The sequence below is a fragment of the Mytilus galloprovincialis genome, chromosome 10, assembly GCF_965363235.1.
Source record: "Mytilus galloprovincialis chromosome 10, xbMytGall1.hap1.1, whole genome shotgun sequence".
Lineage (NCBI taxonomy): Eukaryota > Metazoa > Mollusca > Bivalvia > Mytilida > Mytilidae > Mytilus > Mytilus galloprovincialis.
In genome coordinates, this window is record NC_134847.1 from 31,902,908 (window position 1) to 31,916,853 (window position 13,946).

General features: G+C 31.1%; 1 protein-coding gene across 3 annotated transcripts in view; it reads left to right on the forward strand.

Moving 5' to 3' along the window:
• Positions 1-13,946, forward strand: part of LOC143049100 (con-Ins Im1-like) — a 45,230-nt gene that overhangs the window by 18,944 nt on the left and 12,340 nt on the right. For all 3 annotated transcript variants that reach the window (XM_076222872.1, XM_076222870.1, XM_076222871.1), the window contains exon 2: positions 9,984-10,217. In XM_076222872.1, the coding sequence (XP_076078987.1) occupies positions 9,989-10,217 (229 nt within the window). In that variant the 5' untranslated portion in view covers positions 9,984-9,988. The remainder of the gene's footprint in view (positions 1-9,983; positions 10,218-13,946) is intronic.

The following is a 13,946-nucleotide window of genomic DNA, read 5'->3' on the forward strand; positions in this document are numbered from 1 at the left end:
TTCATGTACCACTACCTACTACTGCAGCAGAAACAATCATCGTATAAACGCATGAACTGGAAGCTGCAACAATAATGTTCACACTGTGTATAAAAATCATAACTACATGTATCACTGAAACCTTATAATTTCTGCATCAAGATAATATGTTCAACCTTAACGACAAAAGTCATGTTCTATTTCTGCCCTATCACCGTTTTATCTATTTTTACTTATTACATGTTTACGGGTTCTTTAACTATTTATTTTTAATTTTTGCTTATAAAAAAGAAGATGAGGTATGATTGCCAATGAGACAACGATTTACTAGAGACCAACAGACACAGAAATTAACAACTATAGGTCACCGTACGGTCTTCAACAATGAGTAAAGTATACCGCATATTCAGCTTTGATAGACAAGGAAATGAAAAAGATAAAACGTTTCTATCGAGAAAACTAACGGCATAAATTATATACAAAATAATGTAAGCGGGACCAACCCTCTTCCTAACTTGGGACCGTGGTCTAACAGTACAACATAAAACAAACTATAAAAATCAGTCGAAAAAAGCTTAACTCGTCAGATGGATACAATAAGAAATGCACCTAACAAAAACATAGAGTGGACGTGGCCGGGTACTTGTACATCCCATCACCAAAAGTACAGATCTGAGAGTAAACGTTGTCTGTTTCATAAATGATTGTTTACGACATAGCCACAACAATTGTTCAGCGATATATCTAATATGCTCCTGCTCACAGACTTTAATACCTGTCATACATAGTGTTCCATTTGGTGTTCGGTTGCTGTTTTTCTTGGAAATACCACTAAATGAAAAAGCAATCTGACACCACAAATCACCAAATTATAGTCTTCAACAATTAAAAAAGTTTCAAAAACATTTTAATTTGAAATTTGGATTTTCATGTATAGTGTTTTGTACAATGAAGTTTTTTTATATTGTTGCCATGTTATTAAAACAATAAGGATATGCGGTAATGATTGCCAATGAGACAACTAACCACCAAAGTTTAAATGAAATAGAAGTATAGGCAGCCGTATACGGCATACAACATTTTGAAAAGCCCATACGTGTGGTCAGCTAAATATATTAAAGGTCCCGACTTGATATATAAAACAATTCAATTGACAACACTAACTCCCTATGTTATAACAAAACAGCTTACAAAAAAAACCAAACATTACAGATAGGAACCAACGACAACCACAAACTACTAGCTCCTGACTCGGCTTGGTTTCTCTTCGGCTTATGAGTTTGGATTCTCCTTTTGGTATCTTTTTTCTCATTTTAACTTATTGAGATTTGTACACCCATAAGAGGAGGCAGTATAAAAGACATTATCATAGAAAGAAAAAATACAATAGATTTTGCCATGCAGGTATATTATCAATGACATGCAATGATTGCCACTTTATTTGAACTTACTTAAAACAAAAGAGGTGTGTCTGCTTAAAATGGAGGAATTTAACATAGGAAGCAAATGGGCCCATCAACTAGTGGTGCACCCGGTACTGAAGTTGACGATCACTATTCACGTTTGTTTCGTAAAAGTAAATTATGCTTACAAAGGAGTAGGTTCAGTAAGACCCCTTTTTGGCCCCAAAATATAGCAGTTTTACAAAATTGTTAAAATGTAAAACTTTAGTTATTTATTGGACAGTAGAATGCTTCTGCTACATAAATATGGGCTGTTTTTGACAATACAATGCACATATATCCGGTACTAGCACCATTAAGTCATGCTTAATTACTGAAATCCTCATAATTCTGGCATTTTAGTTAAATTTTAGACGGTTTTCGTGTAAAACGAAAGTGGCCGCATTCGTGTTCATCCTTAGTGTTGAAATGTAAGTTGTATTTTAACATATATAAAGGTTGAGGATGAACACGGATGCGACCACTTTCATTTTTACCAAAAACCATCTGAAAAGTGACATTTTTCGGCATATTAGGTAGATTTTTCATATTTGAGCTTGAATCGGATAGTTTTTAATGACTAAATCTGTTAAAATCTTTCACATAAACTAATTAATTCAAAAAAAATAGACACTTGTGTGTTTAAAAAGTGGTCAAAATCTTTCGTCCAATGAACCTGAAGTTTGAGGCCAAAATCGGTCCTTACCGGACCTACTCCTTTCACTTCTCAATGTAATTTATATAATATATAATTAATGTTTTTGTTTTTTTGTTGAAACAATATGAATTTTTCCCAATTCGTCAGCAGTTTTTCTAACATTTTTTAAAAGGTATAGGTCCATTGTATTTCACAAAAAAAGGATAAATACCTCGTTTACAATAACGTAAATACTCTTTACGCAATATTATGAAAATTCACTAACAATTCATTCTCAGATATTCTATTAATTCGGATATTAAAATATTGATTTTCTGTGGGATGGCAAGTCGTGTGTCCAATTTCCTTTTTATGAAATTGACCCACTTTCTTAAACATTAACAAAATTACATTTGAACTATTTATTAGTCATCCTTTAACAATTTTGTGCAGTTTTACATTAATACAAATTTCAAGGAATTTAAGAACAAATAGAAACAATATAACTTTATGATCAATCCGAGGCACTGTAAAACTAACTAAATTTATTTCATTGTTAAACGAATTTGAATAACTAGAGTTGAAAGCTTTCTTCAAGTTTTATATTTCAAAGAAGTAATTATTCCGTATTGCATGTGCGCTGAATATGTTACTTTTGAAATAAAGTGACAATACGAAAATGCATTTAAATAAAATTGGTATCAATTATTATGAGAATGCAATCGGTGCATTGGTGCTAGAATTGCTTTGATACATTCGAAACTCAATTCAAATGAATTTAAGTCAACAGACAAATGAAAAACATTTGTTATACAAACGTATTAATGTACATGTTTCAGTGGTTAAATACGCATGCGCAATACCAATAGTTTTTGAAGGAAACGGCATTCAAAAACATCATCAATGCCTAAAGCTGTCAATAAATCGAAAGCTGCAACATTGTATGTGATACTTTTTGAAAAGGACTATAAAACATTAAAGGTTTGAACGTCTGCATCAAAGTTTTTCAAATGACAAACAATTTTTACGTTTTTCATTTGAAATCACAATTATCTTTTCTATAATCAGTATATATTTAGCCAATATCTTATTGTATTCATATATTTAGCACTCAATTATTGATTCTTCTTCTTTTTCTTTTTTTTTTCTTTTTTTTTCTAATTTTTCTTTATTTTTTGGCACAATATTATCTATTCTGTAAACCCCATCCACACCCTCAGATAGACTGCTGACAACATTTTACTGCATTCTTGTTCCCTTTGATATTGCAACAATTCTGTTTATATATATGAATACACATTGTCTCAGGTACTGTTTAATTTTAGTGTTCGCAGAGGCACCAATTTCAGATTTCCGTACGTTTCCTATTCATAAAAATTTACTGTGGATACATGTTCTGACAAATATTGCAGTCTTGTTAGAGAACGACCATTTAACTGCACGGTTGGGGGAGGGGTAATGGTTTTTCTAAAAAAAAAATATATTCTGATCCTCTATATGTTAAAAAAATATTATGTACAAGCAGGTGAAAAATTATTCTGAATCCAGATTTCCTTAATACCTGTTAAGTTTTGAAAAAGATGTTGATCGATAGCGCGAAAATAAAATCTTATTCATAAAAAAAATCCATAACCTTCTCCTTTTTTTAAAGTTAAATGGTTGTTCGCTTAGTTGTTTGAGAGTTGACGATGCATGTCATAGTATAATCCTTACAATCAACTGAAGCTACTTAAATAAAAACTGTAAAGAATATGCACCCTAAAAGTCTGTATAGAGAATATTCGTGAGGGTGAAGTCAGTATGATTTTTTCAGTTATTATTATTTTTTACTTATTTCCGTTGATAATTGACAGTATTATGTTTCATCGAAATCACTGTTTTATTCAAATTAAGTAATCAGTTATGCAATTCAAATAAGACACGTGTAACGTCATCCGATATGTTCTATTATAGTAAAATAATTTGATTTTATCTCATGTTCCTAAATAATTAAGTTTCTAGGATTTGATCTCAAATTGGTTCTTGCTTTCAGAAGATCCGAGCTCAGTGTATATTAAATCTAACGTCATTTGAGTTTTTTTCTAAATGTATTTTCTAAACGCCTCGCATATAAAGCATAGTCCCGTGAACTTGGTAATATAAATGATTGAAACAGAAAGAATAATACCCGACTGATCACACAAAGTTTGACATGAAATAAATAAGTTTTAAAAAAATGGGGTTAAGTTTTCTTTCTAGTTATCTTAAAACCGCACAAAAACCATTTATGAATTATTAATAATCGGATTTCTTATATGTGGTGACATATAATGAAGAAAAGCTTATAACAGAAATTGAAAGATAGTAATGCATGTGAAACGTGTTGTACTGAAGAATCCGTTTTATATGTGCTATTAGAATGCGAAGCATATATTGATATTCGAGAACGTTTCCTTTCTGATTTTCACGATTTCGTTATCAATGCAGGAACCGGCGTGTTTTTCCCAGAGTTGCCTCGCTTTAATAAACTTCAATTTAATATCGGCGACATAGCTTTTCTGTTCAGTAATGATATCGGAAAAAGGTTGATGAAATGGGAAAACAATATCTTACCTCACTCATTAAAGTCTAAATAATAGCAAAAGTACCAGGATTATAATTTAGTACGCCAGACGGGCGTTTCGTCTATATAAAACTCATCAGTGACGCTCATATCAAAATATTTATAAAGCCAAAAAAGTACAAAGTTGAAGAGCACTGAGGATCCAAAATTCCAAAACGTTGTGCCAAATACGGCTAAGGTAAATTATTCTAAATGTATGAAAGTTTGAAATTGTGTCAAGTTTATGTGAATATGTTTTTTCCAAAAAGTATATATGTGTAATCTTTTTTAAAAAATGTTCAGAATATCGCAACGTACGATTTACGGTTTCTTTTATTCACTTATATGATTTTTTATTGCAAATGTTTGATGTTAAAATAGTTTAACGAATATATTGACATTTTTAATGATAGTGATGTTTTTATTTATGTACACTGTATGTATTGTATTTATATTTTGTATACCCTGTTGGTGTTTGCCCCGATGTAAAGGGGTAGTTTCTCAATAAATATATATACATGTATATATAACAGGGGAAACGACAGTTGATTCTCAGGTAGGGCGTTTTGTTGATAATCATTATGGCCCCGAATAAGTTGGAATGTCCTATAGTCATAATTTAAGGCATATTGGCCATAGCAAATACAAGGTCATACATACAGAGAGAATAACAATTTGAAGGAATATACATATACCGCAGATTGCTTAAAGTTGTCTTAAAACACATTTTCACTCAGATATTCTGTTCCAAGCTTAACGCAAACGTTCTGCTGTTTTTCTTTCTTTTTGTTTGTTTGTTTTTTGTTGTTTTTTTTTTTGACAAATACAATACAATACTGTAATATATTATCACTGAAACAGAAACTTTAACGTTAAAAGGGAAACAAGCGCTGTGAATTTCATATCTAACTATATCGATTCACTTTCAGGTGGCTCTAATAGTCAATCCTGTAGTTAATTACTATTTTTTCTTTCTATTTTGCGAAATTCTTATTACCCAGTCATGCATAGCTTTTTTGTATTAAAGAATTTTAGGTCATATAAAAAAGAAGATGTGGTATGATTGCCAATGTGACAACTATCCACAAAAGACCAAAATGACACAGACATTAACAACTATACGTTCACCGTACGGCCTTCAACAATGAGCAAAGACCATACCGCACAGTCAGCTATAAAAGGCCCAGAGGTCATGTTGGTCTATAATTCCTTATAAAGTGTTTGTTTGTGTCGTAATAATGCCTGTACCAAACCAGACATGTCACAATATACTACAAGTCTATTATTTAATGAACCTTATTTTCGTGCATGCAAAATATATAATGAAGACTAGTTTTTAATCTTTATCTCTGAAAAATAACATTCATTTTGATGATTGCTACAGTAATAATCGTTGTAAATCAAATATCTTTTTCGCAATTTTTAAAACATTCTTCCTCTTGACGTCTTTTGATTTTCTTGTGTTGATTAGTTACTGTCCAGTTGATGTATTCCACACACACCATTTTACTCATATCTGATATTGATTTGGTTAAGGACATTCAATGTAGTATGTTACATTTGTAGATATAGTATGTTTGAAGGTCTTTATGGGGTTTTATGATCATTTCCGTATTCTCTAACTTTGTAATCCATTTTTCTCTTTTCCATATTTTGTTTGTCTATAATTATTCTCTTTTTTTTTTTTTTTTTTTTTTTTTATTTTGAATGACTATTATTTTCGATCCTATATTTTTAAGGCCTCTATTTTTCTTTCTTCTTTTTTTTTTTTTTTTTTGTCTTTTCGATCTTTTTTTTTTATATTGTTTTGGCATTGTCTTTGCCTATTTCCTGTTCTCTTGGTCCATTGTTGTCTATTCTGTAAACCCCACTCTGACCGGCAAGTTTAAAACATTTTAACCCTATGATCAAACAAAAATCCTTTTTGGTTTCTTATTCTTTAAAGACTCGTATTTTCCAAAATTAATAGTTCCAATTCCTAAAGCTTTATGCTTTTATTTCATAATTATATATTGGATAAAATGTCTATGTCAATTTAAAAAAAGTTATATTTATTTCAAATGTATGTTTAGGATATCATTAAACTAAGGTCTGGAATTATATGACTGGAAAATAATCTGTCATTTTATCTATCTTCAAAAGCATACGACATCAGATAAATATAGGTTTCATGTATGTACCTTCGTAGAAAATAGGAATCGCTATAGAAACGAAACAAAAACATATAATTTCAATTGATGACACAGTGATATTTATTAGTCATATAAAAGATGTTCTTTTGGATACAATCGATGTCAATATAAAAGATATAAATCTTTAATGTTAAGAGGTTATAATTTTTTTTAAAGTTGTTCTGTGCACTAGGTTCTGTAGCTTCATATATTGGTAAGTGCGTTGTTCTTTTTGTATAATCATTCTTTAAAAAAAATATTTATTTTGATCCTTATTTAAAAATGCTTTTAAATTATTTTTTTTACAAATCATTTGAAGAAAAAAAAACGAATGCATTTCAGAGTTCAAAACCATTTTGAAGAATCAGAGGTGAATTGTTTCTGCGCAATTATTTTTTTTCATTTTTCATTTTTTTTAACCCAAGATGTAAACAACGATATTTAAACTTATAACTTTAAACATGGACATAGTCTGATTTGAATTCGTTATTTCTTTGCATACATTTAGAATGAAATTCAAAACAGTGTGGCTGTGGCTATTGATTGACACATTAAATTCATCCATTGACTGGGACAATTTACGTGAACTTTTGTCTGTAACGATCACTGTTCACGACGTACCTACGATAGACATTTAAACTGTGGGGTCACCAAAGGTTTCTTAACGCCTTTAATTATAAAATAATTCGAAAAATTAATCAGGAACCTTTATGTTTTGATTTATATAATTGATATAAATCAAAACATCGTGTTATTTCTGATTAATTTTCGAATTACTTTATTAAGGTGTTGAGAACCTTTGGTGACCCCATAGTTTAAGTGTCTTTAAAAAGTACATAGTGAGCAGTGGTCGTTACATACAAACGTTCACCTAAATTGTCCCAGTCAATGGGTGAATTTAATGTGTCAATCAATGGCCACAGCCACACTGTTTTGAATTTCATTCTATAAGCTAAATTTTAATATATGTACTCGGGTCCTAAATTTTGGCATACTTAGCCGGAAAATAAATCTGTTCAATTTGTAATACAACACAGCTCTGTATTTTGAACCAATTCAGGAATATGACAACTGTTTATACTGACTTTCCGTTTTGAATTTACCTCGGATTTGGGTATTTTGGCTATTTTACTTTTTGTAACTCTGTGCCCTTTTCCGATTTTATGATTCGCTTACCTTTTCTTTACAAATTTGGCATTGCATAAAATTACATTTTGTAAAGCCTGGCATTGTACATCGATTTGAGAGAAGAAAAAAAAGTAGATTGCATTTGTTGCTGTTAATAGTGTAAAATAAGAACAATTAAATACCCAACCTGAACTCAAATCAATACACAAGAATAAAACAATTTTCGGTTAATGTACAAATGAATATTAATAAGTGACTATGATCACCTATAATATCTAAAATCAAGTGAAAATTGTAATAACCTAGCACATAATTACATGTGACCTAACGAGTTTTTCTTGACACTTATAAAATATTCTGTGACCTTTACTGGAAGCTTATTCGAGAAATGAGTGACAATCTGTCGGTTGATCAACGGAAGAGATTAGCCAATCATAATGATAATGCCATTCTTGACCTTTTGTAGGGGTATACATTAAGCTCGAGATAAAGTAGCTAATATTCCATAAAATAACCGGTATTTATTAATTTAATGGAGATTTAACTTAATATAAGAGATCAAAGGCGTCATTTAACATATGATCAATGCCTTCAGACTTTGGTTAAACTACATATTGGATACGTCGGAGAATTAACTGAAACAAATCAATAAATCAATTATGGCAATGCTGGTATCGAGAAATCTTGCTTTACTTCTTAAAATGGGTTATATTCTTATATTTTAAAACATAATTATTTTTTTGTAAATTAAATATAGAAATAAGAATATGTGGTAGGGTTGCCAATGAGACAAGTCTCCACTGAATACAAATATAATAATTTAAAAGAGAAAATTAACGCCCCTATTTATATTTAAAGCAATAAACGAAAAACAGACTGATATGATATAAAGCAAAAAACGACGACCACGGAATTGCAGGCTCCTGTCTTTGGACTTGGTTTTATTTACCCATATTTTTTGTAACATTACGTTAACCAATGTCAAACAAATAATAACAACGTTAACAACTAAAACCAGTTACTAAAGAAAAAAAAAGATATTACAGTAGAAATAACAATAAAAATATATCAGACTTAACTTAGAAATTACAAAATATTCAATCATTTCCTATTAATTTTTTAACTTTGGAGCAAGACTGGTATCTCTAAGCAAATAATGTTTTATATACATTCACTCTCAATTTTATGCATAAAAATAAAATCTCATTTAATACTTACTATAAACACTTTGATGACGTACTTTTCGAGATTTTAAAAGTAGCAGCAAGTATGTATCAACGATGAGGCCTTATAACTTTGAAATTTGAAGCAAACTCGCTGACAATTTTACCATTATGAGCCTGTTGATTTCCAAAAATGTGGAATCGGTCTGGAATGTTCAATGCTGATATATAAAATTGACATCCGATGAGCCGGTACATACCTTACGAAATGTAAAAATATTATAATTTCTTTATAAAATTAGAATGAAAAAAAGAAATATTTCAAGTTAAGCATGTAATACATTATATATATTATATAAGATTTCGTTTCATTAACGAGTAAAAAAAAATGAAAATTTTGTATAAAGTTTAAGAGTACAAAATGGGACTTACATAATATTTGATATACGGTTACAAAATGTAACTTTTATTAAGACAAACAAATTTTCAGTAATTGGAATATAAATCAAGTACAAAATATAACAGATATTATTTGATATACGGTAACAAAATGTAACTTTTATTAAGACAAATAACTTTTCAGTATTTGAAATGTAATAAAGTCATCATAGATACCAAAATTAAAATTTTAAATTTACGCCAGACGCGCGTTACGTCTACTTAAGACTCATCAGTGACGCTCGAATCAAACATTTTATCCGTATATATTACAAACATCACGTACGGTCAGTTACAGTAACTTAATCAGATTGTTCTAAGCATCATACAAATCTCATACTGTATAAATTAGTAAGACTCAGCTGTCAACTTCTATCCCTTATAATCACCCCGTATTATTCTTCCCAAATTAATTCTCAGATACTTTTCTCTCTCTAATTTTAGGTAAAATGCCCAGATATGCAGTTTGGCTTCTTGTTTTTGTTTTTGTGATATATGCTTTCATTTGGCCTGTGCTTGCTGGTTTTGAAAAGTATTGTATGTCACAGACAGAACGGTATGGCGGTCATAAAGATGGAATTTGTGGAGATGAATTGTCGCTTGTCGTTACTCTTGTGTGTGAAGGAAAGTTTAGTCTACCTAAAAAGCGCTCAGTTGACCATAAAAATTCTAATGAAGGTAAGTACTTGAAAGACTTCTATTTGCAGAAATTATGCTAATTTCCTATCTATTTTATCTTGTGTAACAATCAATAAAAGAAAGAGAAAATAAATTTAATTTCATAACGTACAAATGTACATTTCAGTATAAAACTGAGAGTGAAAATTGGGAATGTGTCAAAGAGACTATAGAGCAGACAACATGTATATCTGCAACGGTAAAAACGATAATTTTAATACTAATCGTATGAATTGAGGGCCATGTAATTTGAAATTAAAACAAATACTATCTTATTATTTTTAGTGTCACATTTTTTTCTCAGTTTTTTTATTGTATGTTTGACTGTTTTTCCTTTTCTTTTTTTTTTTGTTCCCCCTCCCCACCCAAGTTTAATATATATATATGAAGGCAACTCAACAATTTCCATTTGCACTTGGTTAAATGCGAATGCGAGCCTTGATAAGAGTATTCATTTGTTTGCTCTATAACATTTATTGGGCATCTCTAATCTTTCTTTTGTTTAAACCCTGTTTTTCTATTCATTCTATTTCAGCACCCTTTTATTTTCTATTCGTCATATTTCAGTATTTTATTATTCTCTATTCTTTATGTTTATTTTATCTTTATTCTGCACTGCTAAGATATATGAAGATGTGGTAAGAGTGCTAATGAGACAACTCTCCATCCAATTCACAATTTGTAAAAGTAAACCATTATACATTGTAGGTCAAAGGACCGTCTTCAAAAGGGAGCCTTGGCTCTCACTGAACAGCAAGCTACATGTAATAAGGGCCCCCAAAATGACTGGTGTAACCATTCAAACGGGAATACCAACGATCTAATCTATGTAAAAACAAGAACTAGAATTGCCATTGCAAGCAATAGCGGATGTCACCCTGGTCCACCAATTTCCACTAAGTGGCACCCATTTTGAAATTTTTTTTATCTTTAAATTAACTTAATTTACTTCACAATACATCATTTTGCAAATTTTCAGAAAGTTTAAAGCATTTTGAAATTTTTCATATTTGTACTGTTTCTATGGCAACGGCGGCCATTTTTAAAATACCAAAGATGGATGGCATGTCTTCGCAGGCCAAGTAACATTTCCCCAAAGTTTCATTCATTTCGGAAGACTTTCCGATTTTTCACACTTTTTTTGTTTCCATGACAACGGTAGCCATCTTGGAAATTCCAACCCTCGATTGCACATCTGCACATGGGGTTTAACATTATGGTAAAGTTCCATCATCATTGGTCCATTCAATTCCGAGAAATAGTCTGGACAAAAAAGTGTGGAATAATAATAAGGAAAAGACTAGAATTGCCATTGCAAGCAATAGCGGATGTCACCCTGGTTCCCAAATTGCCACTAAACGACAGCCATTTCGAAATGTTCCATCAGTAAATGTAGATATATCCATAACAAAAGATCTTTCTGTCAGTTTTCATAGCTTTATGTACGTTTTTCTGTTCTCAACAATTGTGCCGTTTCCATGGCAACGGCCGCCATTTTGGAAATTCCGAACTCAAAAGTCAAGTCTACATTAGCTAGGCAATATTTGTTTTAAGTTTCATTAAATTTGAAGCATTTTGGAGTTTTTCATATTTTTGCTGTTTCCATGGTAACGGCTACCATTTTTAAAATTCCAAAGTCTAACTTCTGCTGCAAATTGATCTCTCCATAATTATATACCATAATATACCATTTTTAAAATGTCTCTAGAATAAATTTAACACTTATGTTCTGGAATGTTCCATGAAAAATTCACTCCCCTCAAATTATGTCTAGAGACCCCCCAGTTGAAAAAAAATGTACCATGTTGAAGTGTGCATGAGTCTCTTAATGTCATAGAAGTTTCATATAAATTTGAACACATTTCTATTTTTCACATTTTTGCTGTTTCCATGGCAATGGCAGCCATTTTTTTAATTCCAAAGTAAGGTGTAAAACTACACATGCTGATTAACATTATGTTATAGTTCCATCAACATTGGTCCATTCAGTTCCGAGAAGTAAGCTGGACAAAAAGTGCGGAATAAGAATAAGAAAAAAAGAATCGTACAATAACAATATGTCACCCGACCTCCGTCAGGGTGACATAATAAATAATCGAACAATAACAATATGTCACCCGACCTCCGTCAGGGTGACATAAATATTATGAGCCAAATCTTAGCCATTACTATAGATGCCTTGAAGCTCATCCAGCCCATCTTACATAACTCAAAGCATACATCAAAAGGCTGTGATCGGTAACTTCTTTCTTATAAATCACTAACCAATAATGGTACGTCATTATCATTTCAGAGGACAATCAGTTTTATTATTTTCTAAATTCAGCTTTGTACTGGTATGCAAAAAGTCAAAATAGGAAAATCGTACAGCTAACCAAAAAATATCGTAGAAACCCAAAACAATAAGGAATAAATCCAAAACAAACAGTAAACCCGGGGATCATGATTGTGATGGATGCTTATCTAATATTCATCCCCAAATCAATTCCATAATCATAACTATAGAGCATGTACATTAAATATGAATACTAACCCTGCTTTATCTTATTGACTTGACTTACAAATTCTCAAGACGTATCACTCTACCCGGACACATTATTCTATTTACTAATTGGACAATTTTAATGCTGCTTTCTTAGCAGAAAAAAAAACAGAAAATAAGTTTTTGAATTTTAGGTTCAACTCGACCCGTGTTCAATTCACGATCTCCTATACTGGAGTCAAACACGCTAAATCAAAACCAACGGAACGGTTATCCGATAACCGATAAAAGCAACCAACAGATTATATATTCCATTTATATTTAAATTTAAGCGGACTTTTAAACCGTATTTCGTACATAAAAGTACATCTTGGTTCCTACGTTTTACCTACTGAAGGTTGATCTGAGCCCTAGTTTGAGGTTCCTTCTTTTGCATGTTTTCCTTTGTTTTGTATCATTTTGGTGGGAATGCCTAATCCTCGAGCCGAACGTTGATAAATAAAAATAATCAACAGGTAAGGCAAGGGATAAATCATCGAGTAAGTATATTATAAGGATTGTTTGGTGTTCTTAACTAGATTTTATGACGTTTAAATGGTTGTTTATCTAATGTAGAATAGCTGGGATGTATAATAGTTATCCCATTCGAACTTGGCTTATAATACATTAAAATATAAGCAATACCAGAGTATCCCCCCATTTTTTCTCTTATTTTTAGCAGTGTACACATTTCTTAAACTTAAACTTGTCCATGCATTATATTATCTTGCTAAATGAAAGTAATTATCGAGGTCAGTTCAAAGACTCAAGTATGAGAGCAAATAGTGCGAACCACATAAAAGCTCAACTGATCTGATATTATAAGGTTTTTGTTTGTATATACATTTAGTTTTACTCATTTGGTCAATTGTTACTGTTTTGTTTGTTTATACTTATTGCAAGGCATGTGTCACTTCTTACTTCATGTCTTTAAATGGTATGAACCGCTAACGTTATATTTGACTATAGTTGCACATAAATGGTTATTGCAAGGGAAATGGAAGATGCTTACCCTTTCTTTTGGTATTTTTACCTTTATTATTATAATTCGAACTTTATATTCCAGTCAAACTGAAACTTTGGGTTTTCTTTTCTTGTGAGACCATCCATCTGCCTAAATACTTTTTTAAGGTCCGTGTTTGTTGATGCATGGAAATCAGCTTAATAGCTCAAATGTCTAAAGAAATTGGGTCTGTATTTCCTTTCTG